This window comes from Chlamydotis macqueenii, chromosome 19 (assembly GCF_036417535.1).
Source record: "Chlamydotis macqueenii isolate bChlMac1 chromosome 19, bChlMac1.mat, whole genome shotgun sequence".
NCBI lineage: Eukaryota > Metazoa > Chordata > Aves > Otidiformes > Otididae > Chlamydotis > Chlamydotis macqueenii.
The window spans coordinates 846,825-873,602 of record NC_141574.1 but is presented as its reverse complement, the minus strand read 5'-3'; the positions used below and the strand labels follow the sequence as shown (position 1 = coordinate 873,602).

General features: G+C 41.1%; 4 protein-coding genes across 7 annotated transcripts in view; 1 reads left to right on the top strand and 3 right to left on the bottom strand.

Moving 5' to 3' along the window:
• Positions 1 to 26,778, top strand: part of NF1 (neurofibromin 1) — a 97,120-nt gene that overhangs the window by 43,869 nt on the left and 26,473 nt on the right. For all 3 annotated transcript variants that reach the window (XM_086763019.1, XM_086763018.1, XM_086763017.1), the window contains 6 exons: positions 1,583 to 1,741; positions 2,344 to 2,441; positions 2,585 to 2,731; positions 3,077 to 3,223; positions 3,354 to 3,464; positions 26,182 to 26,614. In XM_086763019.1, the coding sequence (XP_086619145.1) occupies positions 1,583 to 1,741; positions 2,344 to 2,441; positions 2,585 to 2,731; positions 3,077 to 3,223; positions 3,354 to 3,464; positions 26,182 to 26,614 (1,095 nt within the window). The remainder of the gene's footprint in view (positions 1 to 1,582; positions 1,742 to 2,343; positions 2,442 to 2,584; positions 2,732 to 3,076; positions 3,224 to 3,353; positions 3,465 to 26,181; positions 26,615 to 26,778) is intronic.
• On the bottom strand, positions 10,642 to 15,643 carry OMG (oligodendrocyte myelin glycoprotein). 2 transcript variants are annotated; one of them, XM_086763225.1, is made up of 3 exons: positions 15,414 to 15,643; positions 14,318 to 14,771; positions 10,642 to 13,570 (listed from the first exon to the last, which is right to left on the bottom strand). In XM_086763225.1, exon 3 carries the CDS (start codon positions 13,562 to 13,564, stop codon positions 12,248 to 12,250), a length of 1,317 nt encoding a protein of 438 aa, XP_086619351.1. In that variant the 5' UTR covers positions 13,565 to 13,570; positions 14,318 to 14,771; positions 15,414 to 15,643; the 3' UTR covers positions 10,642 to 12,247. The 2 variants fall into 2 exon arrangements, with proteins under 2 accessions (XP_086619351.1, XP_010125029.1); XM_010126727.2 differs by lacking the exon at positions 15,414 to 15,643 and having other exon boundaries at positions 14,318 to 15,297.
• On the bottom strand, positions 16,106 to 19,246 carry EVI2B (ecotropic viral integration site 2B). The gene is made up of 2 exons (XM_086763226.1): positions 19,149 to 19,246; positions 16,106 to 17,919 (listed from the first exon to the last, which is right to left on the bottom strand). The coding sequence occupies exon 2, from the start codon at positions 17,886 to 17,888 to the stop codon at positions 17,022 to 17,024; it is 867 nt and encodes a 288-aa protein (XP_086619352.1). The 5' UTR covers positions 17,889 to 17,919; positions 19,149 to 19,246; the 3' UTR covers positions 16,106 to 17,021.
• EVI2A (ecotropic viral integration site 2A) lies at positions 21,181 to 25,661 on the bottom strand. Its single transcript, XM_010126726.2, has 2 exons — positions 25,524 to 25,661; positions 21,181 to 22,830 (listed from the first exon to the last, which is right to left on the bottom strand). Exon 2 carries the CDS (start codon positions 22,812 to 22,814, stop codon positions 22,053 to 22,055), a length of 762 nt encoding a protein of 253 aa, XP_010125028.1. The 5' UTR covers positions 22,815 to 22,830; positions 25,524 to 25,661; the 3' UTR covers positions 21,181 to 22,052.

The window sequence follows — 26,778 nt, the reverse complement described above, 5'->3', positions numbered from 1 at the left end:
TCGTGGGAGAAGAAGAATTAATATATATGGTTTACTGAAAAGAGGCTTATATGACTTGTTTCTGATACATTTTGCTTTGTGACTAAGCAATAAAATTTGGCACGTGTATTTATTTACTGAAAAAAAGCTAATTTCCCATTTTGAGTACCTTGCTGTGTTAAGGAGCTCAGATATGTAGATTGTGACAGAGTAGTGTCATTGAAAGTTAACTCACCCTTTTGTTTGACAGTGACCTCAAAATATAACGTATGAGTAAAATGGAGGCAAAATGGAAATTTAGACTTTTATTAAATAATCCTGTATTTTTTTGCTGTAACTGAGCAGAATAGTAACCATGTTTAAGTGCAAAATATGTGTGCAAACTCCTATTTTACAAGAAAACATTATCTACTAATTGCATCACACGGTAACTGAATGAAGTTGCTGCTGAGCCAAAGTGACTCTTGGTGTATTATGTATGTACTGATGGCTTTATCTGTCTTAAGAAGCGTGACTTGAGATTGCACTAGTTGTGTTCTGAGGTATTTCAGTAAAATGGGGTTTATTTGTTTTTTAAATTTTAAACAGTATAACTTAAAATACTATGCTTGCTGATTTTATTCTGTGAAAAGATAGTCTGACTTGTTTTGGTTAACCATTGTTACTCATAAGAAAATATACATATGGATATTGAACCTTTCTAGAACCACCTGTAGCATATTTAACAACTTTATTCTTGTCAGGGAGCTCTATCATTAACTTTTCAACATCAAATGAAAGATATCTAGAGAATAGACTATCCTCTTAGTAATATGCAGTTAATTTCCTAAAAGGAAAGGAGATTTCTTTTTTCGTACAACACTTTCAGAATTTTTTTTTTTTTTTTCCCTTCCTAGCTAGCAAAGAACGATATTTTAAATCTGTAGCTCTTCGAGCAAATCCCTGCTAAGTGATTTTGGACAGTGTCTGTATAGGCAAACAAGTACGCTGGCCACTCAGCTCTGGCTCATTCTGTCTTTCCTCCTTTGGCAAATCTGGTGAGATGTGATGGTTCTGAAGAGTATTTCTACAAATATCCCCTTCCCACAAATTTAAAAATACTCCGGAAACTTTACAGCATAAGTCTTATTGCTGGAGAGGCTCTTGTGATTGGTAATGAAATTATAAATACAGAAATAAAAGACTCACTAATTTAGGAAGAATTACCTGTATTTGGTGGGAAGATGGTGCACAGCTGAGTGCGACCGTATGGCGTTTGTCTGCGTAACTGTCAGCGGCAGGGCCCTGGAATTAAGTGGTCGCTAACTCTGAAATGTGCCTTCTTATCTTTGTCCGCTAGTTATTGTGGCATTTTCACCCCAGCAGAAAAGTTTGTACAAACGCTGAAGTAACGTGAACTAGTGTGTCTGACAGCTCCCCTGCCCTTTTCTCGTTTCCCTCTCGTTCCTCGTTGCCCTGTAACGCAAGAGAGTCCTGCTCAGGTGTATTGAGCTTGGTTGGTATGGAAAAAATGCTTACAGTTGGATTATTGCACAGGGCTTTTCTCAGCTTGCTTTCTCCTTCTTTGATGCAAAAATATTCTTTATAATTCTCGGCTTCATAGGTTGTTAGTCAGCGATTTCCTCAGAACAGCATTGGAGCAGTTGGAAGTGCCATGTTCCTTCGGTTCATCAACCCTGCGATCGTCTCCCCTTACGAGGCAGGGATTTTGGATAAAAAGCCTCCACCGAGAATTGAAAGGGGATTGAAACTGATGTCAAAGGTGAATCAGTAAATATTTTTATTTGGCCGTATTGTATGTTCTACCTGGTTTAGTTCTGTTCTTTGATTGAGTAGTACAAGAAAATTTAGGTAAACTTGTATTTTTCCTGTAGCAACCATCATGTTTATTAAAATTGCAGTTTCCATACTATGTTTATACATTATGACCTTAATGTTACAGCTCACAGCAATGCCAGTGTGGGGAACAGTCTGTATGGAAAAAAACACTTTGACAAAATGATCTGTAAGACAACAGGATGGCCTCTGGCTCTCCACTTGAACTTCTAACCGTATTTGAAAACAAACAAAGAAACCAATGTTACTATGACGGCAGGGAGAATGATGGCAGACAGATATTGATTAAGTTCATGCTAGCACTAAAGAAGTGAATTTTCCTATCTTTAATCCTAGTCTAAAGGAAAGTAATTTTCTAGTACTTTGAAAGTTGAACATATTTTGAATTAGTTTGCTTGTTGGCCTCTTTTTATTTTGAGGTTTCCCAACAAGTTAAGATGAATATTTCTGGCAGTGAAGTTACACTGACTGTTGTAACAGTTAATACATTAGACCTTTATGTGTCTTTACCATCTTTTTATTGTCTAGATACTTCAGAGTATTGCCAACCATGTCCTGTTTACAAAAGAAGAACATATGCGGCCTTTCAATGATTTTGTAAAAAGCAATTTTGACGCAGCACGAAGGTAAGCCCTTTGGAAACTCGCAGAGTCTGTGTTGTGTGAAGAGTGAGCAGAGAATATTCTTACAGACTTTTAATTTACACTGAGTCTGCTTGGCAGTCTGTTTCCCTTAAACACTTATGGTTATTACTGGTTTTGAACCTCAGGTTTTTCCTTGATATTGCGTCTGATTGCCCGGCCAGTGACACCGTCAATCATAGCCTGTCTTTCATCAGTGATGGCAATGTCCTTGCTTTGCACCGGTTGCTGTGGAACAATCAGGAGAAAATTGGCCAGTACCTCTCCAGCAACAGGTAAGACTTCACAAGGATTATGAAGGGAGTTGCTGATATTTGGAAATACTTTCAGATGCTTTTGTTACTGTTACTGAGAAGAATATCATGGCTGAAAAATCTTGCGTTTGGAAACTTTTGTCTTATTGAGAAGCCGTTACTGGGAACATGCCTAACATCTTTGCTGCCCACTTTACTGCCAACCTTTTGTGCAAGTCTGTCGTTACCTTTTGTAAAAATTGTTCTATGTGTAACAAACATTTTCCTTATTGTTTCTTATCCAGCCTGTTCAAGGTAAGGAGGAATAGTGAGCAAAAAATAAGAATTGCTGAGTAAAGGACTTTTAAGTAATATGCTGCTTCCTAGGGACCACAAGGCTGTTGGAAGACGACCTTTTGACAAGATGGCTACTCTTCTTGCCTATCTGGGTCCTCCTGAGCACAAACCTGTGGCAGATACCCATTGGTCCAGTTTAAATCTCACTAGTTCCAAATTTGAAGAATTTATGACAAGGTAATGAGATTATCATGGAGGGGACACATGTTGTGGGTTTCTAGATTTTAGCATGTCAGGCAATACAAGGGTTGGGGATTTTTTTTGAAAGGCAATTGTGAAAAGTTGATGTCAATGTACTGCTTTTTAGGCATCAGGTACATGAAAAAGAGGAGTTCAAAGCACTGAAAACGTTAAATATTTTCTACCAAGCTGGGACATCAAAAGCTGGCAATCCTGTTTTCTACTACATTGCTCGGCGGTAAGGAATCTTTCACCTTTCCTGTCTGAAATACATGTGTAAAGTCAAAAGTATCAATTGTCTATAAAAACGGGACACCAACTTTGTAACAAACAAGAATCTGGGAAGAGCTTATTTGTCAAATTTTGGTGACAGTATTTCTTAGTTGAGTTGTTTCCTAATCGAGGACTGTCATAGTTTTTCCACCCAGGAGTACATGAGTATCTGTGGAAAAATACCTAAAACTTTACAGTAAAGCTGCAACTAGCGTAGGAATATAACTGAAACTTGGTATTTCAGTCTAGTTCTTAAGTAACTGCACTATAAAATCCATGGAGGACAGCATGTTCAAAACTGTCTCCATAGCAATGACACTCATTACTAAGAGTCATTCTTAGTCTTTTTAAGAACAGGAAAATCATTGTGCTCCCATCAAGTGCGATCAAAGACAAAGCTGTAACAATAAGATTAGAGCTCTTGTACCTTTTTTTCTGTGCTGTGCTGTCGATGCCTTTGCTTTTGGCAATGATGTTGCTGGTGAGATGTTGGCTGGCAGCAGTGGGACTGCTGGTTTTGGCACTGACAGGGTGCGTTGTGGTGTTGCCGAGGTCTGTGAAGTTCTCACTAGCACTGGTCATGGTAGTGAGACTCCTGATGTCAACGTGGCACTTAGGATTGCTGGCAGATCTGGTATGGATGTTCATGGTTGAGTTATTGCCAATGCGTTTTGTGCCAGTGAGACTCTTGCTTTTGCTTCTGCTGGTGCTGCCAGTATGTTTTTTGCTGGTGCTGCTGGTGGTAGCTGAGTTAATGCTGGTGGAGCTGCCTGTGGCACCAGGGCTGGTAGAGTTCACGTAGTTGCTTTGGCTCTTCCTGGTGCTTCTGTTGCTGGGGGGATGCTTGTTTGTGATGCCAGTGGGTGGCTGCTGGACCACTGGAGTGCTTATTTGTGGTACCCTTGCTGCTGATGTGTTTATCTGTGGCATGGTTAGGAATGGTTGTCCCTGGGGAGCTCTTGCTTGAGCTGCTTGTTGGGGTAGGGCTGGGAAGAGAACTTTTCCTGGGGTACCCGAGTGTTCCACGTAATTCTGTACTGCCACAGATTTATTGAATCTTCAGCTTGAGCACTGCTTTTATGCTAGGCAGTAGAAAAAACATCGGTGGTGTTTTTTAACAGATTCAGAGGGGATACAGAGTTGACAATAAAGTGAGTGTATACAGTGCCCAAACTGTTTTGCAGGTTTAACTAAGGACACTTTAAAAATGTTGCATTGCATAGGGGGCTAACCCCTTGTGAGCACTTAACACTACGTATCCTTAGATCATGAGTTTTGCTAAAGTTGATTTCTTCATAGGCTTAAAAAAGGATATACGCTCATGGACAGCATGTATCAGCTTAAATAAATGTTGTTTTTTAAAAGCATGCTGATTGTTTTAGACAACGTGACTATATGCAGTTGGATGTCAGTAGATCTGTGAAGAACATGTCATGTATTACGTTCAGACCCCTTCTAAACTATTTGTGCTGCGGTCACAAGAGCAGACTGATCCTGAAAACCCAGGAATAAAAATGCGTCTTTGGAAACTAAATTTTTCTCCCAGTTGTTGTGTTTATTCACTGTTGTAATGGAGTAGGCTTGAAAAGTTGTCACACTATTGCCAATTAGATGGATCAGCTGGAGCAATTTTATCTGCCCACTCCCACCTGCATTTCCCTTCCTCCCCTCAATTCCATCAAAGTAATTTCAGAAACTGTTTTTCTGAGATTCATGCAAGTGTACGTATCACAAGACAAAACATCTCTTTAGGATAAAAAAAAAGTAGAATATCTACTTTCAACCATACTTCAACTTCATGAGACACCTCACCCTTTTCTAAGGCAAACATTGGGCTGGTGGTGTTCGCCTACGTCTTTCATGAGTTATGTGGAATATATAACGACAAAAATATTAATGTATTAATATTAAAAGTGCTGTTGTATCCTTGCATGGTTAATTTCAGTATGAGTGAGCCTGTTTAAATGAGAGTTCTTTTCCCTTTCTTCAGGTGAGATGTGCAGTGGACACACGTAGGTATTTGAAGGGGGTTGGAATGCTTGGTAGCGTAATTAGGAGTAGGAGGGTGGTGCTTCAGTGTCTGCTTCAGGAAGCGTGGCATCTTTTGCGTGCTCGATAGAAGGACTTAGTTGCAGTTTAAAGAGAAAAGGGATGCTGATTGGTTCTCTTTGGAAGTAAACTGGCGTTTTTCTCTCTAACCTGGATTGTTTTCCTTTGTAAGCCACTTACACAACAGCATTAAAAAGCCTTTTTTTTTTTCAAAAGGCTTAAACCTCCCAGATGTTTAAGCCCCTTCCATACACAAAGTGAGAAGAGAAGGTAGTCTTTTGAATTCTCATTACAAAATTCTCTGTGTTTGCTTGCGTCGTTTTTCTCCTCCACTTCTTCCATCACACACTGTCTTATTTCATGTCAAGTAAAATAAAGTGCCTTCATTGTTATCTTATTCTGTTCAGACAAGAAATTAGGCGTACAAATGCCAAGAACAGTGATAACCCATCTTCCGAAGGTTTACTGTGTCTGGCAGTGGTCCAAAGCGTCCTTGTGTATTCTGTGAAGACTTAACATGCACTGTGTTTTCTTCATTTGCAGAGCAAGAAATGGTTATTTCATCTGTAAAGAAAGAATGTCTGGAAATAAATTGATACAAAAGTGTGCAATTCATGCTTGCTAGGCATAGGTCACTTACCTACCTCTTCTTTAAAAGCAGAAAAATAAAATGATCCCCAGCTGACTAACGTAGTAGCAATATTGTGTCTGTAAGGAAGATAACAGGCAGGGTGGTTATGATTTACTAATGAGTTCATGTTGAAGTGATCTCAGCAAATTTTTTTGCTGTTTAAATGCTTAGTCCTGCAAACTGTTTATATACTGTCATAAATGAAAATGACCCAGTGGTTATTTTGTGCGTATTTCCGTATTTGACACCTTGACATTTTACTGTTAGCTGGTCCAAGGTGCAGCGATATTTTAAGTGTGGTGTTAGATTGTTGGTGAGTAGAAGGAAAGTAAGTATTGCTGTGTGTTTTGAGACGTTTGGAGAGATTGTCAATACGTGATAGTCCTGTCCCTTCAGCACTCTGCGGTTTGCATCTCCAATTCTGTGCAGCCAGAGTACCTGAAAAGGAGGCAGAAGAAAGCGTAAGCCTTCAGCAGTTGTTCAAAATTCTTTCTTGTTTACTGAGGATGAGGTAGGTTAAAGCTAGCATGTAGTATTTGTGCAAGATACCTATAAATATTTAGTGGGACTACACACAATCAAACGCAGATCATCAGAAAGACCAGGCTATTGATCACATCCAAGAATCCAAGAATAAATGAAGCTGGTGAGGTGTTTACAAAAATATATAATCTGAGGTTGAAATAGGCTACTGTATCATTCACTTCTCAATATCTGTACCAGGCCCTTGTCATGGGTGAAGTGTACTGCATGCTAAAACAATGATGGTAATACCTGTTCGTTATGGGGCTGAGTTCTGCAGAGTATCTTATCAAGTGCAGGTGAATCTGCTTTCCATAATTACACAGAAGGGCTGTTGATGAGAGCTACAATATTTTACGGCCAGAATCTTCACGCCCTTTACTTGAAAATAATTCAACTTTTTCTGCTTACTTCCTTAGCTGAGAAAGTATACGATCTTTAGCATCATTAAACACTGACTGTCATTTGGGTGTGCGATATTCCTTGGGAAAAGGTGCCAGCTCAGTCTGTGAATGTTTGTACACAGAGGTTTGCGAGTAAATCTTTCCAAGTCCGGACAAGCCAGTAATGAGCCCTAATAAAGCTAGTATGTAAATAATAAAGGAGAATGCAACTGAGTGTAACTGTAGTAATCACGGCGTTGTTCTGTCATAGATGTATGTTGAAATTTGCCTCTGAAACATGCCCACAAGAGAATTTGCCTGTTGAGACAATAGATGTAAACACTGAAAAAGGAAAACATGAAATAGAAAGCACTGCAAAGTACTTTTTAATTATCAACTTACTAGTAGCTGATCACACACTGAGATAACACAACTTTAGAAGAAAAAAAAAATACATCATCTGGCTTGCCCTAAATATGTTATGCCATCTTCATCTTCCTGAACCTTCTTGTGTTGACTGGTAGCTGTTCAGACAGCGTGGAATTCCCAGAATAGGAACTCTTTAGTTCTGTGTACCTCATTCCTATGTATGCAATTCTATTCACATCACTATGAAACTTTTAAATGCCTGTTCTGTGTGTAGCTTTACTTGGCAAAGTAGTATGGTTAGCTGTGACCTTTTATTTAGTAACTGATGCTTAAGGATTGTTGAATTTAGCAGAAGGGAGTGGATGAGTGAAAATAAAGCTTGAACATCCAGCTCTCGCGGAAGCGAGTCCTCTTTCATAACTGGCCATCTGGAAGATGTTCGGAGGCAAGTGCAGGTTTGCTGTGGTGTTTTTTTTTCCTAATGCTGCTGTGTGATCTGCGTGCCCTGCCCAGCTGGGGGGCTCAACAGTCAGCAAACTGTCTGCTGTGGAATTGTGCTTTTGGGGTGCAAAGAGACTATAAATACAAATGAGCTCCAGAGTGGCCTCTGATCTCTTGCAGTTCTACTTTCTTCAGTCTATAAAGACTCTGGAGATTATTTCTGGAGTTTTGTCATACTGAACTCTACAGAAGTTTTCAAGTTTTAATCATTGACCGAGTTACCTGGCAGTTTGACAACCTGAAAAGTTGTCTTCAATAAAATGGCATTATAAACCTCGTCCCAGGGATTTTTGAATTAACACAAACTGCATTTCCACAGAGGAAGATGAAAAAGCACTGCTAAACCATAGTGATCACGGTACGAATCAGATACGCGTTCTGGCCTTGCATGAAGGGGTGGTAAGGGACAGATTTCTGTGCATTTTATCGAGGTACAGGACACTGCAAGAAAAGATTGTTATTCTTTGACATGAACCTTGCTACTAGTTGGAATATTGCTTGCCTTTACCCCCCTGTATATTGCTTGCTTTCTCTTCAGTACCCGTGTTACTCTTCAGTTTTTCGCCCTGAGGCGAGCTTCTCGGACCTAGCAGGTGGGGCTTTGCTCTGGGGCGATGCTCTAAATCTTTTCTGCTAAGGGATGTGGCTAAGGGCTGAGAGGTGTTTGTCTTGTGGTTCTGAGCCATAGGTGTGAAATGTGGAAGGACTGTTTAGATCAGAGCTGCTAGTATGTTTGAGGCCTTGCAGAAGGCTGATTTTTTTTTTTTTTTTTTTTCTTTTTGTACTTTGAGATCTTGTTGCTAGGGCAGTGTCGAGTCATTTTACTGATATATCTGGATCAGTTTATATCCTTCGTGTGCTGTGAAATTCAATCCCTTCTGTCATTTTTCTTCACATTTTGTTTCCTGGGCAACAAGCTGACTTTCGAAGCCATAGCTCTTCTGTTTTTTAATCCCTACACTGTTACTAAAGTGGTCAGTAAATCAATAAATATTGATCCTGAAGTACTGCCATTAAGTTTTAAAGTTGATATCCCAAACTAATTAATAGGAATACAAACCTCTGAGTTATTGCTTCAGACCACAGCTTGCCTACAGCAATTTTAACCTTTCAAAAGCAAGCATATTTCTGCTACAAGGAGTGCTAGACCTTTTTTGGGTATTTTGAATATTGTCCTGAAATGTTAAATAGCTATTTTGAAAAAAAAAAATTCTCTGAGATTAGATTATTTTATATTTATCATGGACTGAATGACCAGCGTGTTTAACACAACACAGACCGGTGCTGTTGTGTTCACATCCATGCCGATCAGTTTTATTTCAATTTGACTGCGCTGTTGCCAAGCAACAAGTGCACAACTCCCACATTTGCCTGCCTACTCCCTGCTCTGTTATCAGCTCATTTGTATTCCTGAAAAATACAAGGAAACCTAAATTTCAGTCTGCTTTATTGAAGGGAGCGCACCTACTGCAGGCAAGGTTTGCTGAGAGAGCGTAGCCCCAGAATTTGGGAGTGCCATCTCTCTTCCACACCCATCTGCAGTTTTTTTTGTTTCCTAGCTTCCCAATCCTGTACATGTATTTGGAAAACCCAACAACCCAATTTCCACTTCCAGGCTTTTATCAGCATGCTTAAGACTTTGAAGTCTGGGTAGCAAGTCATTCAATATGGGCACTTGCAGTTTGTCCCAAACAACTTCTGGAGAACGGTATTTTTCGTGGAGTCGCTGTTCACTGACTAGTCTCATTATGGGTGAGGCATTCTCAGAGCATTTAAAATTGATTCCGTGTAGATTTTTTCCATCCAGTAGAATTTGTCATTCTGTATTGAATTGTTCCGCAAAGACACGTTCAGTATTTTGTATGATTTTCTCGACTCAAGGCGGTTTAGTCATAGCACCTCATTTTGTGATCTTGTCCTACCTTGCAAGCTAAGCTGCTCTAAGATGTGTGGGATGAAGCCATGAGAATGAGCTAATTCTAGGAAATACCTAGTTCTGAGCATGGTAAGTAGGTTGATACAGTTTTAGCATCAGTCAGTCAGCACTTAGCAAATATGTTGTCTATCCAAAGAGAGTGGCACGTATTTTTAAAATACTGATCCCAGTTAGTGGGATTTGTCGGTTTGTGTCAGATTATTTAACCTAAGGAAAATATATGGAACTTGTGCAAGGGGGCGACTCTTTCAGCCTGCTGGTAGTTGCTTTATATAATGAGGCACTTCTGGCCGTTGGAGGTACCGTGCGAATGTTGCTTGCGGCCTAGATTGTCTGAACTTTGCCTTGGATAACTGGTTCTGTCTACCTAAAATTTATGTGCAATGTCAGTCTTTAATTTGGGTTTTTCTTAAGTTTTCTGTCCTATTAAACATGGAGAGTCTTATTCTGAGAGGGAGAACGAGCTACCCTTTTCTAGTGGAAGAGATCTGCCTTGGGTGTCTGCAAGTTCTAAAGGGCAGGAAGGGGAAGGGCAGGCCCGACATTACTGTTTTTTCATCAGCCTATTGATAAGCAATACTAGGGCTACTTCAGTGTGACAATTATATCGTTTGTTTGAACCACAGTTTTCCCCCATAAAACATGAAGATTGAGCCAAATGTCTGCTCGAAATGGGTTTGTATACTAGAATATTATCTATTGTCTATATCACAATTACTATGCTTATTTGAGAAGAAGCACTGTTGCTGACTCAGTTCAATACAAACATAACTTTATTTTTACTTAAATGCCAATGAAATAACTGTACAAATTTGTTGTGTAACATTTACTGTTAGAAATTAAAACACAGTTCTGGTTATAGAAATACTGTTCACAATTGGAAAGTTGAGTTCTCTGATACCAGTGTTGTACATGGTCTGCGGCCCTCGTGACACCTAGGAGAAACGGGCAGAGGACTCCGGTCGCAGTAGTGAGGTTTTCTGGGTTTTGCAGCACCTTCATGCTACAATAACTGGAAATTAAATGGCCTGAAATGAATGGAAAAACATTGTATAAAGATTTGTAACATTAAGTGAATAATACTTTTTCAATGAACTTGTTCTTCAGTTTTCATTTCATGCTGTTTGCAAACTTCATCTGTAGTGTATCGAGTACCTTTGTCACATAATTTAGAATATTTTCCTAGAGCGGTCAGAACCATGCGTGCAACTATTTCTACTCACTGATGGTGCAGGTGTCAAGGAGAATAGCATTCATGCTCATCCTTAAAAAGCAAGGATGTGGGCAGGTTCAATGCCATGGGTTAATTTTTTTGTTTAAGTGACAAGATTCAAGGATTGTTTCAGTGACAGCTTGACAACTAATTGCTTAATTGATTTGTTACATCTGCATTAGAAATTGGCTGATAATTTCATTTTACTGATCAGAAAGTAGTAGTTTGATATGTTCTGGCTGATTTGCAATATTTTTTAAAGCAGAGTGTATTAATGTTTCAGAGTTTTGGGTGTCACTTGAAATAAGGAGTTCCATTTCGCTAATTTGCGTAGATGACTCCTTGTTGCTAGAGTGTCATGGCACTGAACGTCTTGTGTTTTCCTCTGCCGTTATCTTTATATGGAGAGTGAGAAATAACTTGCCTGCGGTCTCTAAGTCAAGACAGAGCAAAAAGAGGTATCAGCCCCTACCGCTTTTCCCATGCTGACGCTGGGCCATGGTGCCTTCTCAGTTTACCCCCTCTTAGTAGACATCGTGGCACTGTCATATTTAATTCCTAAATTCAAAACTGTTGTTCTTCATATTTAAAATATCCTAATACATATGAAGCAAACATAGATATACATGCTAGCAGTTTTTCTCAGGAATAGCTTCTGGTTAGTGAAACACTAGGTTTAGTTCCTTTATTTTTTCCCTTCCCTTTGCATGTCATCATAACTTACAAAGAGTCTGTGCTGCTATATTACAAGAATTGCTCACTGGCAAGTCAAGCAAGACAATGCAGATATGATACAGGCCTTCTATTTTTTCCAGTTGTTTAATGACAAAATCATACATAAAATCAGTACTTAAAATTCTGATGTTTTGTTCTGTGCAAGTAAAATTAAAAATTTAAATACAAAATAAGCACATTTTTAAAAACAAAATCATAGGTTAGTTTTACTCAATTAAGACATATTAAAATAAGTAGCAGCTTAGTATCAAGACATTAGTGTGCACTTCTTTAAGTAAGAACTGTTATTTTCTTGAGATCAGAGTCAGAACTTTGAATTTCTTGTATATTGATTCATTTGACCCAGATGTCTTAACTCCAGCTATGTATCACAGGAATAAACTCAGTCATTTTCACGAGACACAAGCCCTTAGCCAATGAACATTGTCACAGCGTTAAGCAGTACAACATAAACCAAACATGTCTTGCTGATACTTGCTTTGGAGGGCACGCGAGTATTCAGAACGTTTGTAGTGGGCTCCTCGTTCCTTAAGGTAGCGGTTGTGCTTGGAGGCATCTTGGAGTAGTTTGTTGGCATTCCACTGGTGATGCTTAAAGTCATAGGAGTGGTGGATGATCCTGTTGAAGGAGTCAGGCTTGAGCTCCCCTCGGTTGATTCTTCGATGTAGATGGTGTGTGTGGCTGCGGCCTCCTGAGAACTAACCTTCCTGGTGGGCAGGTCTTCTGGGTAGAGCAGGAGTGGCCGGTCTGTGCTGGTAAACAGTGCTGTGCGGCTTGAGGTCACCAAGGTCGTAACTTCCTTAGCTTTAAATTGTTTATGCATTTTTGTCATTTTGGTTGGCTCAGTTGCCACTGGAGAAGTAGCCTTGTCTGCTGCCTTCATTCCTTTAATCATGAGGCCAGCGTCTGTAACCGTGGGAGCTGCCAAGGTTGGTGCGGCGCTCAGCCAAAGCAGAGACTGATTGGCACAGGGAGCCCCTACGATGCTGGCGGCTGTTCCCTGCACCCACTTAAGCAAATACGGGATATTTTGTTTATCACTGCAGGACCACGGGTTGTTGTACAGTGTTACTACTTGCAGCCGAAAGAGCTGGTCAAAAGCTTTGTCAGGAATGTATGTGAACTTGTTGTTGTGCAGGTAGAGGCTTGTAAGGTGGTGTAGCCTCAGCAGCGTTCCTGGAAGTATCTGGGACAAGAAGTTATTGGATAGATCCACTGTCTCTATGTTGTAGGGCATATTGGTTGGAACTGTCCAGAGTTTGTTGCTGCTGAGGTTGAGAAACTTGAGACTGCTCAGTGTGTTGTTGATCAGAACGGCTCTTTCCACCATATTCCTGGAAACATCGAGCACTTTAAGATTCCACTGGTAAGCTGTATCAAGTTTCTGAAGAACTTTAATGTTGTTGTTTATGGCATATAATTCCCATAAGGACTTGGGCAGATGAGCAGGAACATTCTTGAGCCAGTTATTTGAAATATCAAGGGTCCTCAAATTGGTGAATCTCGTTAGCTGATGATCGAGATCTACGAACTGGTTACAGGACAGATTTAAATGTGTAATGTTGTCTTGAAGTCCATGTGGCAGTATAGTTAAGTTTCTGCCTGAACAGTCCACGTTCCTGTCGTTTCCTGAGCATGTACAGTTAGAAGGACAGATACCCAGAGCAGTGGGTATGAAAAACAGGACCAGCAGACAGGTAGATGTATTCAATATCTGGTATTCCATTGTTGCCTGAAAATAAATATACCAGAATGACACCCTTTAAATCCACGTAATGTATTTTATTTCTGTGTAAGGGTTGTCTTTGCAATGACCACTTGCAGGAGAAATTAAGTAAAAATATCAATAAAGCCCTTTGTGGCACTGTCCTTTTTAGAATTGTTCAAGAGAGACTTTACAAAGCATCCCTTCATAGACTGTCATGTTGTCTGGCAGAATGAGACTTGTTTTTTCATCTCCCTTTCCCCCTCAAGCTCAAATGAGGGCTTTCTTCCGAAAATGCAAGTCTCTTCCAAATGTTATACAATGTCTGCTTCTTGTTTTTAGTGATTTCAAGCCTATATTATGTTTGGAATAATGTGTTCTTTTATACGGGGTGAAAAAATGGCTGTCAACTGGATCTGCTTTACAAATCTCTGCAGTAACGTAGCAGTCCCCCCCCATGCGTGCATGCTGTTTGCTTAACTAGAATTGGATAAAACACATCTTAAATTGTTAGAATTGAGTTTGAAACCCGAATTCCATGTTCATGCTAACATGCACATTATTATTTTTCCTTATTGTAGTGCTAAGTACGTTCTCAAAGCTGGTAACACATGTTTGGAAGCTGAATTAATGTCAGTAAGAAATCTCTGACACTGCAGCAGATTTCTGGTGCAAGCATCTGTCATCAACTAATAATTTCATTCTGATTTCTCTCGCTAATTTTGTAGTAGGTTTTTGTGGAAGGAAACAAAAAACACAAAAACACAAACTTACCGTAATCTCTTCTGCAGTATCAGCACATTGTTTCTGTGAAAGATTTCAGCTTAGAGGTCGTCTGGTTCTGGAGAGTAGCTACAGTTGCTGTCAGTGGGTTGTGCTTGCCTCCTCAGCTGCATCGTATTGCTGCTAGCTGGGGCTCTGCAACCACCTGATCTGACTACACTGGAGGACTGCAGAGCTGTCGCTGGTGCTGACTCAAATTTGTTGCAAAGCGAGCATATTCAGTCAAGTAGTTGGTTTTTATAATTTGGATCGGTTAACTTCTCCATATCTATATTTTATGCTATGTTAATGCATTGAGACATAACATCTAGGATTGCCTGCATAAACAGTACCGAATGAAATGTCTGTGGGCTATTCTAGCTGAAGCTGTGATTTCATTTAATTGTTCTTATTTAAAAGTAATATTAAGTTTGTATTCTTCTTTACCTTCGATTAACCTCTCCTCCTGTAATAAAGGTTAATGTTAATTTAGGCTTCCTATCTTAAGCTTTTTCAAACTACATTGCTAGAATATGTTTTCGTAATTGTAAAATGTTCAATTTTCTGCTCCTCAAATCAAGCTCTCACTGTATGGTCAGGTATAATATAGCTCAGCTAGTAGGATTTTGCAGATTTCTGTAGGAAATCTCTATCTGAAATTCTCCAAACAATACGGTAAGAGTGGATACAGTTTATAGTGCTGTTAATTTTAACATGGTGTAATGCAACAAGCCTTAAAAAATCTTTTTGTAATTGGAATGATATTCTTTAGGCATACACAATCATACAGCTTATATAAAGGTAAGAAAAAATTGTAAACATCTTTTCCTATGTCCCTTGTATGCACAGCAGCCTAGAATTGCATTTGCATAACTTAAGATTTAATTTTTAGTGGTAATGTAAAGATTTTTAAGTTTATTGTTACAGTCCGTGCACACTTGTGCTCTGTGCAGCATCCAGGAATATATTCCCTCCCAAGCAAACTCAAACCTACAAACTCTGTGCCATTTTGCAGAGATGTTATGGGGGGCTAGCTTCAGCATCTAGCAGCTTCTTTCTAGAATTCTAAACATTCAGTACTGGTTAAAAAAAAATTAAATTGATTTACCTCGGAGACCACCCTCCTACTTCCCACCGGAAAGTTAGCGTATCAGAATGCATGGCCTCAGGCAGATGGTCAGCGTCCGTTGTACTCGCGGCCCAGAAAGGAACATGTAAAACACTTCACCTTCAGTTAAAAGGAATCTGGCATCCATGCAACATTAAATTAATTTTTAAAGTTTATGTTGATAGTATTGAGCACATTCTAAAAATTCTGCTTCAGAGGAAATCAGTGAATGTGCACAGCTAATTCTGCTCATCATTTGCATGGGTGTTCTGCAAACTATTTCTATTTTATCTGTGAAAACCAGGAGTATCTAGGTAAAAGAAAGCCTTTCTGTGCTTGTTCCTCAAGTGTTCGGTGCCGGTTCACATGCTGGTGACCACAGCATTAGCTCTTCGCTCACGCTGTTCTCTGCTTTGCCAAACAGTGGTGTGAAGTGCCTGGAGGTTTTACACCAGTGAACTTCCTGGCCGTGTTTGATCTGGGGGAAATCTCACCGCTATTAGTGAAGAGCCACTGACGGCTGCTGGGAGGGTTTGTGTCAGATACCTGTAATCTGGTTTTACCCAGTCGTATGCAGCAAACAGGCCTTTGTATGGCAATCGCACGTGTGCATGTGGAGCATTCAGGCTTTGTTTTGATTTGAAGCTTCGTATCTAAGCAAATACTCGGTTGTGCTTTAAGTGACCAAAACGTGAATTAGAAAGCTTTATTAACATTGACTTGGATTTATTGCATTTGCTTATACAGCCCAGGAGAACAAACAATCTTTAGAAGCTCTGAATACCTCTAAAACTCTACTGTTTCTTGAAAGCTTCATGTCTATGTGTATGTTACATATATGTATATCTGACACACAAAGGTTTGCGTACTCCCTTTTCTGTAGTCTCTAAAATTTGGATCACTAGTTACAGATAAATCATGGGCACGGTCTGTGTTGTCTTTTGAAATAATTTGCTTCAGGCAGAAGCAGATTGTTCCCTTTTTTGAAAGCTGAAGTTAAGAAGGATGTGGAGTTGTTGGAGCGGGTCCAGAGGAGGCCACGCAGATGCTGAGAGGGCTGGAGCAGCTCTGCTGTGAGGCCAGGCTGAGAGAGCTGGGGCTGTTCAGCCTGGAGAAGAGGAGGCTCCGGGGAGAGCTGAGAGCGGCTCCCAGTGCCCAAAGGGGGCTGCGGGAAAGGTGGGGAGGGACTTCTGACAAGTGATAAGATAAGGGGTAATAGCTTTAAACCAAAAGAGGGTAGATTTAGACTAGATATAAGAAATGAATTTTTTTATAATGAGGGTGGTGAGGCACTGGCCCAGGTTGGCCAGAGAGGGGGTGGATGCCCCATCCCTGGAAACACCCCAGGCCAGGCTGGCTGAGGCTCTGAGCAACCTGATCTGGTTGGAGGTGTCCCTGCTCCTGGCAGGGGGGTTGGGCTGGGTGGGCTTTAACGGTCCCTTCCCACCCAAACCAGTCTGTGATTCTTTGATTCTGAGAAACACTGAGGAAATATCTTTACTGTGATTTCACCGTTCTTGCCTGCATCAACTTCTCTGTTTTTCAGTTATTTGAAGAAAGCTTCATTTAAGAAAAAATTGGAGTATGCTGGAAACCAGTTTTGGCAGTCTACAGAGGGTGTTCTGGCTGCAGCAGCTGTGGCAGCGGTTCGTGAATCTCTTGCATAGGGAACTTGGGTGTTGGGGGCAATTGTTCCTCTGTTTCTGAGTGAAGTTCCTGGTACTTGCTGAGATCTGAACTGTGATCCTCAGTTGGTTCCCTCAGCCATTCAGGAGGAGGCGGCAGATCCAGGGGTTCGGGTAAAGCTGCTGGGGGAGAACAGGAGTCGCCTGCACAACTTTCTGCTGCTGAGGTGGCAGCTGGAGAGGCGTCCATGTTGGAAGCTGAGATGCTGGCTGCAGAGCAGTCTTTGGCTGGTGGAGGCAATTGGCTGTTTTCGTTACTGGTAGTGCAGTTGTATGGTTTCTCTGATGCAGTGGCATCCTGCTGTGTGTATGTGTCTTGTTTCCATTTCCAAGGCAACATAAATAAAACTGATGAACGTTTGGTAGTCAGGTCAGAGTCCAGTAAGACATCTGGTGTGTCTCCATCTGCAAACGGAGAACGACCTGCCCAATTTGAATCAACTGGAACTGGCCTCTTGCAGCATTTCCACAGAAGAATTAAAATAATAGCCGTTATCATACTGATCAAAATGATGCCAATGATCAGTGCTGCTATCCAGCTTCCATCGCTGGGTTCTGTTTGTGCTCTGGGGAACGGAGGAGGTGGTGGAACAGTCAGTGCTCTCCCAGAGTTGTGTAAACTGGGTCTGGTTGCTTGCAGTTGATATAGAGGAGCTTTGTCTTCTGTTGGACTCCTAATACTGGTGTATGCATTTCTTGTATTCATGGAAACATTTTGAGGTATTGGTGTAGAAAGTGATTTCCAGATTTCTCTGTAGAAGAGAAGCAATATTACTTGCTTGCTGGCCATTTTTCTGCAGCCTCTTTAAATATGTCCTCTCCTGTAACAGGATTGAAGCAGAACACGTTAACTGGAAAAGTGCGTTTGTGGTGTAGTTATGCTAACTGACCATAGACAAGTTTATGTTAATACCATAGTAGAGAAAATAGTGTTAGATCCTGGATTGAAAATTTCATGTCCCCATTTGTGTAATCAGCAGGTTTCGCACTGACTTTACAAATAACAGTCAGATTTTCAACATTATTGATCACTTTAATTAAGTGACCTTGTTAAAGAGAATGACTTGGTTGTTCTTACTGTTTTCACCTGATCAGAAAAAGGCATCAGCAGAGAAATCCTAAGCATGGATTAGGATAACAACATTTATCAATCATGGAAATGATGAACAAAACATGAAACACTCGCAGCAGTACTGACAAACAGGATCGTCACGATTGAGGGAAATTGTCTTGTTTTGATGGGTATAAGCCAAGACCTCAGTAAAAGGCTTTTCACAGTTTTTCTTCTTGCCTCTCTTCAGCAGTTAAGGGTAGAGCGTAATAACTTTTTAAAAGTTTCCAAATACTGATGCTGTAATGGAACAACGTTCTATAATGTTAAACTATTTTTTATAAATAAATTCCTGTGTGTGGAACACTTTTCATAATGAATGAGATTGTTAATGTTAAATTCTTGCCATGACACAGATTTCCCCCCCCGCCCCACCCTGTACTGTTAAGAGTTCAGATCTCTGAATGTCTCTGTATGAAACAAATCATAAAATCCATCCACTACACAGCTTTTCTCTGTCTGAAGTTCCCTTCATGCAATTCAAGCCAATTTGGTAGTTACTGTAATGCTAGGCGTGTGGAGCTGTGCCTGGGAAATTAATATGCATAAATCTTTGTGGGTTTATAAATACGCAGGATTAAATTTCTGATGCAGCCGTGTAAACACCTGTGAGTAGTAAATTAGTGCTCCTTGAGAGCATTATGATCTGAACTCGTTAAGGTTTGTAACAGGTAAAAATGATTAAATTTCATTTTCTTCTGCTCCCCTCTTTTCAAAATACAGTAAAATAATACTTATACCTGCAGTTCATGATAGATCATGGGAACAATATCAAGCAACCTGTGTTTGACACTCTGATACTTTTAAGATACAGACATTCAACACGAGCTGCGGGTACACCCCCAAGTCAGGGCATACGCAGCGCTGGACGCCGTGCAGTCCCAGTTCAAACCCAGTAACACAAACATTAAGCCTTTCTGTCCTGAAGTTGGCTCTTACCTGCACGTTTATCTTCGATCAAGCAAGCATCATCTTACTTTCTTGTTTGAAGCCTTAGGAGGACAGACCGTGCTGGAAGTCAGGCAGCCTAAAATGGCTCATTTCACGTTGAAGTAGGTTTCAGCAGCTAGAGAGGAAGTTTACCAACGCCCGCTGCAGGAAGTGCCAAGAGTAGGGGATTACTGAGAGCCTTATCGCAGAGCTTGCATGCTTTATGAGTGAACTTTTCAGCTCCGTTTTTAGATAACACAAATCTTTAAATGTTTGTGGCTTTTGTCCAGTATGTGCACATTGTGGAGAAATTCATAAATACTTGTTTGCCTGTCTTTGTTGAAAATAGTTACAATTAGTTCTGTGTGAGTCAAAAATTATGTGAGTCTGGATTGGATTTAAATCTTGCTGATGTAATTTCAATGGTGAGTTTGGTGTGCTGCCACGATTACGGCTGGAAAAGCAGCCTTAGCGTCGTTACAGTGAGTCATGGAAAGCTGTCTGATCACAGGATGCTCACGCATCTTCATTTGTGTAGCTACATTAAAAAGCACATAATACAGATGTCACCCGTCTCCTGCCTCCTGCTCTCCATGTTATTTTTCTGTCTGGACAGCTTTGGTACCTGCTGCCATCACTGATGGAGGGCCGTGTGCTCTGAGCAGCTGTTTTCCCACTGACTGCCTTTGTCCGTGCCGTTTAGTGTAACCCAGACTACTTTCTTTTGTCTCCTTGAGTATTTTTGCCTAAAAAGGCTGCCTGGCAAAAAGAAACTCACATATATATATCCTTGTGGCATTTTGCAAGTGTATTTTGCTAGTGCCAAGCAGCTACCACCAGCTCGTTCTGCAGCTTCATCTCCTCCTGCTTTTCCTGTGGGGCCTCTCCCCTGGTTGCACAAGTTCTCTTTTTCAGACTCTCCCTGCTCCTGCAGCAAACGCAAATCCTGATCTCATACTTCTGTTATAACTCATTTTCTTGTCCAGTTCCTTCATCTCATCCCCGTTCTATTCAACCCTCATAGTCTTCACCTATCTTTGGCCACAGTTCCCACCTCATTGATAATTCTTTTTCCTTCCTTCCTTCCTTCCCTCTCTCGCTCTGATATGATGGTGATTCTTTGCTTTTTTTCATGACGCTGCTGGTTTACCCCTGGAATCTGCTGCCAGCCCGCTGAGTTCCTGTACGCCGGCAGGCTGACTCGTACAGATTCATTCCCCGTCATGGTTCTGTTACCTTCCTCTCTGTGAGTGGTTTTATGCCAGGTTAGATTCTCGTGTTTGCTAACTCGGATTCTTTTTTTAGTTCTTGCACAGCCTCTGCTGTTGCCTCCTGTTCTTGTGGTCATTTTGGGGAAGGAGAAGGTGACAGCATCCCCCAACCCTGCTGTTCAGCAATCTTTGTCACCTGTATGAGATGTTCTCAGTCCAGCTCCTCTAATGACTAGGTTGTCATCGCTCATCTGTCACAGTTTGCCCTTATTCTTCTCCTGGCCTTTCTCCTCATGTTTTGGAAATACCTGACATGATCTCCTGTCCTCCCATTTGTGTGTTGTGTTGTGCCTGCTCCCTCTGAGCTCCAGGGTGTGAAGATGTGGTTTATGGCAGATTCCTTGGAATTTGCCCTGTAGTTGTTGTGGGTTTGTTTTCCATCTCCAATGAACTTATTTTCTAATGACTCCCAGTTCTGGGCTAAGCTTGCAAACTCCTTCCAACTTTGTCTTCCTTACTACACAAACCACCTTTGGCAGAGGCAGTTACATTTTTTTGAGACCGTGTGCACTGTCTTGGCTTCTGTGATACTGTCATCTTGCTTCTCTGTTGCTTCTTCACTTGCCCTAAGTGTGTGGGTGCTGTAATGGAAATGAGTTGGGGGTTCAGTCTTATGTGCTGGTGCTTTCAAACTCATACAGCCATCTCTTGTGTCAAACAAGTTTATAACAGATGCACAGGATGTGTAGAGCTTTGTTGTTGGGCAGTTGTAGCACTTGTAACCATGGTGCAACAGATCTGTAACCCAAGACATAGCCTATGAAAAGCTTCCTGCGTTTCCTTAAAATAACAAAGCTCGGCTGTAGTGAGACTGGACAGAGACATCACCCCAGAAATTTGGGAAAATCAGGTCTCTGAGAATAAAGACACTAAAAGTTGTGGTGATTTTGAAGAAATTTTTTGCGTGTTCTGATCGGTTGTTTGAGGACAAAGTGGGAGTGTGTTTCCGTGATGCAAGAGATCAGAGCTGGTCATCAGGGAAGACCTTTACTGACCTTCAGCAAATGTTATAGGAATATAATGTTCTGGAACGCGTTGTGTAATATTTTTTTGGTAATATTTCAACTTAGAAAAATGGTATTATGTAAGTCAAGTTATTTAGAAACAGATGTTTCTGGTTTATTGGAGATAACAAATGGAAACAGTTCTCATATTCTACCGTATAACACAACCTTCATACATTCACACGCAAAGTTGAAACACAATAAATAGTCAAATCTCAATCTGGTTCAAAAGCAGTCAAGCTGGTTTAAGGAGTTCTTGATGGAAAAACCTGAGGGGGCATTTTGAGAGGGTCCAGTTCCTGATTCAGTAATTGCATCAAAGTTGGACTGAGTTGTAGTTTTCTTAAAAAAGCCACTTAGGTATGCCTGTGTAGCACCTTAAGATAGATTTAGTAGACTGACAGGCCTTTCCTTTTTTTTTCCACTAGTGATCTTTGAGAATGGGCAGGCTTCTGCCCTTTTGTTTTATCCCGTTCAGCTCCTGTCCCTGTGATTCCCCACTGTCATAAAAGGACAAACTCTAAGATCTGCATTTAGCTTTCCTGTGTTAAAATTCATGTTGTTACTTGAAAATTAAGTTTTTGCCTTATGTTAATGACGTTAAAAAGGCAAAAGGTGAGTTTTTACCTGAGTACGAATTAAATCTCAACTACAAAATTGGTTAAAATGGGTTTGTGTGGCTTTGGTTCTTTGTTTTCCTGTTCATTATCTGTTTCTTTAGTGAGTTTCTCAGTAGTTTCATCTTCGGCTTTCCTCTGGATCGCAGCGTCTCTCCCTGATAACAAGTCTTGCATTGTCAAGTCGGTTCCAGTGGTGTCCTTGGGCATCCTCTGCCATGTTCCCGCTGCAGTTGGCCATAAACTGTTAGTAGCCAGAATATCAGCATTGCTCCTGGGCCTACGTTTTCCTTGCTGAGTTTTTTTGAGATATGACATTTTGTTTGCTATTATGACTGTTGACAGAAATAAGAAGGTGCAGATAAGCACAAGTAGTGCTATTATAATGAAGCAAATCAGTATGAGAGACTTATTGTCTTCACATGTTTCTTTTGTCACTGTACTCTTGGGTTTGCTGCTATTCCTAGGTCCTCCAGTGGCAGAAAGGGCACGTGTGGCAGGGGAAGATGCTGAATTTTGGGTCACTGTGGAGGACAGGGATTGCAGGGTACTCGTCTGCATTTCAAAAGCAGCTGTTTTGCTGCTGAAATTGATGCTCAGAGGAGAATTTGTATTGGCTTCTGTTATGTTCTGGCTTCTGCTTAGGTTTTGGCTGATAGGATTCCAGGTTTCGTTTATAACCCTGGGGTAGTCGGTATGGTTTGCACTCATTTGCAAACACAAAGAAAAGATTATTCCGACAGGGAAGGCGAACTGTGGTTTGCTATGCCTCTTTGTCTTCATCTTCCTATTTAGTCACCTGCAAAAATACAAATGACAGAATTAGTTTAGCAGGTGCTAGCTCTTAGAGGTTTGAATCGGTCCTCTCAGGGAATAGTAGGCAGCAGCCTTTCTGATGAAATAAGTAATTAAAAAAATGGAACCTGACCTCATTTCTAGTGGACGTAGGAGGATGTGTTCGGCTACTTGGTATTCTGAAAGAATAGGTTTTCGAACTTCTGACAGTTTGAGGTTCATAGAAAATAGATGAAGATTAAAAGAGAACATGGAGGGAAGAGAGAAAGGAAAGTGTTTCCTGCTAACCGCTCAGTGATGTAGAGCCGGGCTCTGGCAGTTCCTCCTCCTTAAAGCTGGCTGCACCTTTAAGTTCGTCACTTCTGCTTGTACGCAGTGAAAGAGAAACCCGTGTCAAGTCTGCAGATTGGTGCTTGGCACTGTCCTGTGTTCCCCGGAGAGTGGGAAATGTAACCACGCTTGTAGAGACGGTCAAGTGAAAAACTTTGATCTGAAATGTTCCTGTAAGTGAGAGCAGTAACTTACTGTAGTTGTTTATATTTGCTAGCACAGCTGTCTGGAGTGTTTCATAAATGCGTAGCAAAATCTTTGTTCTCTAATTTTTCTGCTTTATTGTACAAAAGGCTTCACAAATGTGCTTCTCAAATTTTTCTCACAAACATGCTACAGATTGTGACATTTTCTTTAAAATGCCTGCGATAATTATGTAAATGATGCTACCATTAGTATGTTCAGTTTCACATTTGTGTTGTATTCAAATTTGTACCTGGTGAATTTGGCTGGAGGGCAGGAAACTAATCTTGAGGTCAGTCTGTTACGAAGATAATAACCTCCGAATAATAGTGACAGATTGGGCAAGCAGTGAACCACTTCACTGCCGCTGCTTCATCCAGTCTGCACGTGTGAGACGCGTTCAGGTTTGAAGGCTTATGGTCCCATCCAGTGTCTCTCACTTGTCTCTATTCATAGAACAAAATGTTTCCTTTGAATGTTACAGGCTACTTCTGGTTCAAATAGAAAATGACCAAAAGCAACAGTGCTGTTTATAAATACATTTGTTCTTGAAGCTATTACTTTAAAGGTAACAGTGTGTGTTCATAAGATTGGATAATTTTAAAATATTCCAGACAATGTTTACTTTTATCATAGTCTAAAGTTAGCATGCCTACCAAAGAACTTAATATGTTCACTCCCAAAAATCAGAGGTGAACTTGCCTATCTTGCAAAATCCAAGTGGCAGTACTTTGAACTGCTGAAGTCCCCAGGAAAGGGAAAGAAGTGCTATGCCTGGGATGTAACTGGGGAGCAAACTGGGATTGTCTCTCCGTGCGTGACAGAGGAGCAGCAGCAGATGTACAGACATCTTCTGCTGTCGTCGTGGTTTAACCCCAGTGCGCGGCTAAGCACAGCACAGCCCGCTCCCCCAGCGCCATGGGGGAGAGAATCAGGAGAGTGAAAATGAGAAAGCTCCTGGGTTGAAATGGAGCCAGTTGAACAGGTAAAGGAAAAGCCACGCAAAGCAAAATGAGGAATTCATTCACCACTTCCCGTCGGCAGGCAGGTGCTCAGCCATCTCAGAGCTCCATCACACGTAGCGGTCACTTGGGAAGACAAACACCGTAACTCCAGCCTTCCCCCAGGTGTAAGTGCTGAGCGTGCCGTCGCATGATGTGGAACATCCCTTTGGTCAACCAGGGACGTGTCCTGGCCGTGGCCCCTCCCTGCTCCTTGCGCACCTCCAGCCTTCTCGCTGGTGGGGCACGGGAAGCTGAAAAGCCCTTGGCTTGCTGTGAGCACTGCTCAGCAAGGAAACGTCCCTGTGTTCTCAGCATTGTTCTCAGCGTTGTTCTCATCCTAAACCCAAAGCCCCGCACTATACCAGCTACTGGGAAGAAAATTAACTCTCTCCCAGCCGAAACCAGGACAGCCTTGCAGTTTGCCCACAGCATAAAACAAGACTCCGTTCTGAGATGAGTCCTTATTGTTAGGTTTTAACTAGAAACCATCTTGGTAATCAGCTCAGGTAGAGTTTTTATCGTTCTGTGGTGAAGGATGCCTGGGTGATGCCTTGTAGCATACTTTAAAAAGGAAAAAAAGCAAAACCAGCAAAGCCTTTCTTTTTGGAACCAAAACAACAATCCCCATAAAGTTTCTGCAGAGGTGCAGAGCTGAGAGGCGCTTGCCGGTAAGGTTACACTCCCAGCGTTTAATGGTGCGGCTCTCTCTGCCTCCTGCCTCCGAGACTACAGCGAGTCCAGTGTTAACTGCAGTGTTCCAGACCAGATGTGCTTTTCTTAAAAATAAACAAACCGATGCTGTTCAGGGCTTTGATTAAAATCCTGGGAGCACAGGAACTGATCATTAAAGAGCTGGTTTTTTGTTTTTAGTTCAGCCCTTTGTGGCCAGGTATCGATAGGGTCGTCTGTCAGCACACGGCAAGATCTGCTGCGCGTAGGGACAGCACAGCGAAGCAGCGGCCGTCACTGTTAGTACGTGGAGTCTGACTGTGAACAGCCTTCAGCGTTACTGAAAATACATCAGCTTCCTTCATTCAGCTGGAGCTCGTATTTGTACAGATTGTTACTATTGTTTGAGTTTCTTGAACTTCTTTAAAAATACTGTTGCACGTAATTTTCTACAAAATCTAAGAAACTTTGAAGCAGAACTTAAAATAGGAGAAGGAAAATGTGTACTTACCTTGCCAAGATGTAGTCAAAAGCAAATTGGTGTTTCAGGTATTTAGTCCTTTAACAATAAAATTTCTTTGTGCATGTGTTTGCTCTTAGGATGCAAACGACCATTAACATAAGGCAAGGAGACGTGGACAATGCTGGTATTTTTTTAAGGAAATCTGTAACTGAAATTATATGTCGTTTGCTCTTAAGTGGAAAACTAAAACCACAGAGATGACACACTTCCTTTTTGTGAAAACTGTACCATGACATGTTAGAGGGGAAAACACCAGTGTGCCCAAATTAGCTCTCAGAACAACAGGAAGTAACATGGTGAGGAGAGTATCTTGGGCAGACAAATATTCTACGTTCATGAAATGTACCTCCTCGGGTACCCTGCGCTCAGGTGTTCACCTCAGACGATGTCCAGGGCTGTGTCCCAGCACCAGACTGGGTTGGAGCGTGAGCCATGACAGAGCCGTAACAGATCCTTTGGGCTGCAGCTGCCAGCCCAGTGTCACTGCTTTGGATTGATGGTATTTTAAGAAATATGTGAAAGATCATCTGCTTCAGTGTAGTAATAGTGTGTGTAATACACCGCTCAAATGTTTGTAGTGTGGATCTAAAAAGCAAACCCACCAATGTCTGTCTTGTCTTTTTTTTTTTTTTTTTTATTCTTACAGATTCAAGACTGGTCAAATCAACGGAGATTTATTGATATACCATGTACTGCTAACTCTGAAGCCATACTATGCAAAGCCATATGAAATTGTAGTGGACCTCACACACGCGGGCCCCAGTAATCGCTTTAAAACAGACTTTCTTTCTAAATGGTTTGTAGTTTTTCCAGGCTTTGCTTATGAAAATGTCTCAGCAGTTTTTATTTATAACTGTAACTCTTGGGTCAGAGAATACACCAAATACCATGAAAGGCTGTTGACAGGTTTGAAAGGAAGCAAAAGGCTTATTTTCATAGACTCTCCAGGGAAACTGGCCGAGCACATCGAACACGACCAGCAGAAACTCCCAGCTGCTACCTTGGCTTTGGAGGAGGACTTGAAAGTGTTTCACAATGCTCTCAAACTGGCTCATAAAGACACCAAAGTTTCTATTAAAGTAAGTCCTTTTAGTGCTGTTCCTAGTAAATTGCTAGATTTTTATAAGTTTTTGAATATGATTTTACTGTCTCTTAATTCTCCTCTCCTGTCTTGAGAAACCACAACTTATTAGTATGCCTCTTTAGGAAGTATAAAATTTCATACATTTATCTTTATAAATAC

Coding starts and splice junctions, on each gene's coding strand:
- OMG (XM_086763225.1), bottom strand. CDS start 13,564: ATGGAATACCAGATATTGAATACATCTACCTGTCTGCTGGTCCTGTTT.
- EVI2B (XM_086763226.1), bottom strand. CDS start 17,888: ATGGCCAGCAAGCAAGTAATATTGCTTCTCTTCTACAGAGAAATCTGG.
- EVI2A (XM_010126726.2), bottom strand. CDS start 22,814: ATGAAGACAAAGAGGCATAGCAAACCACAGTTCGCCTTCCCTGTCGGA.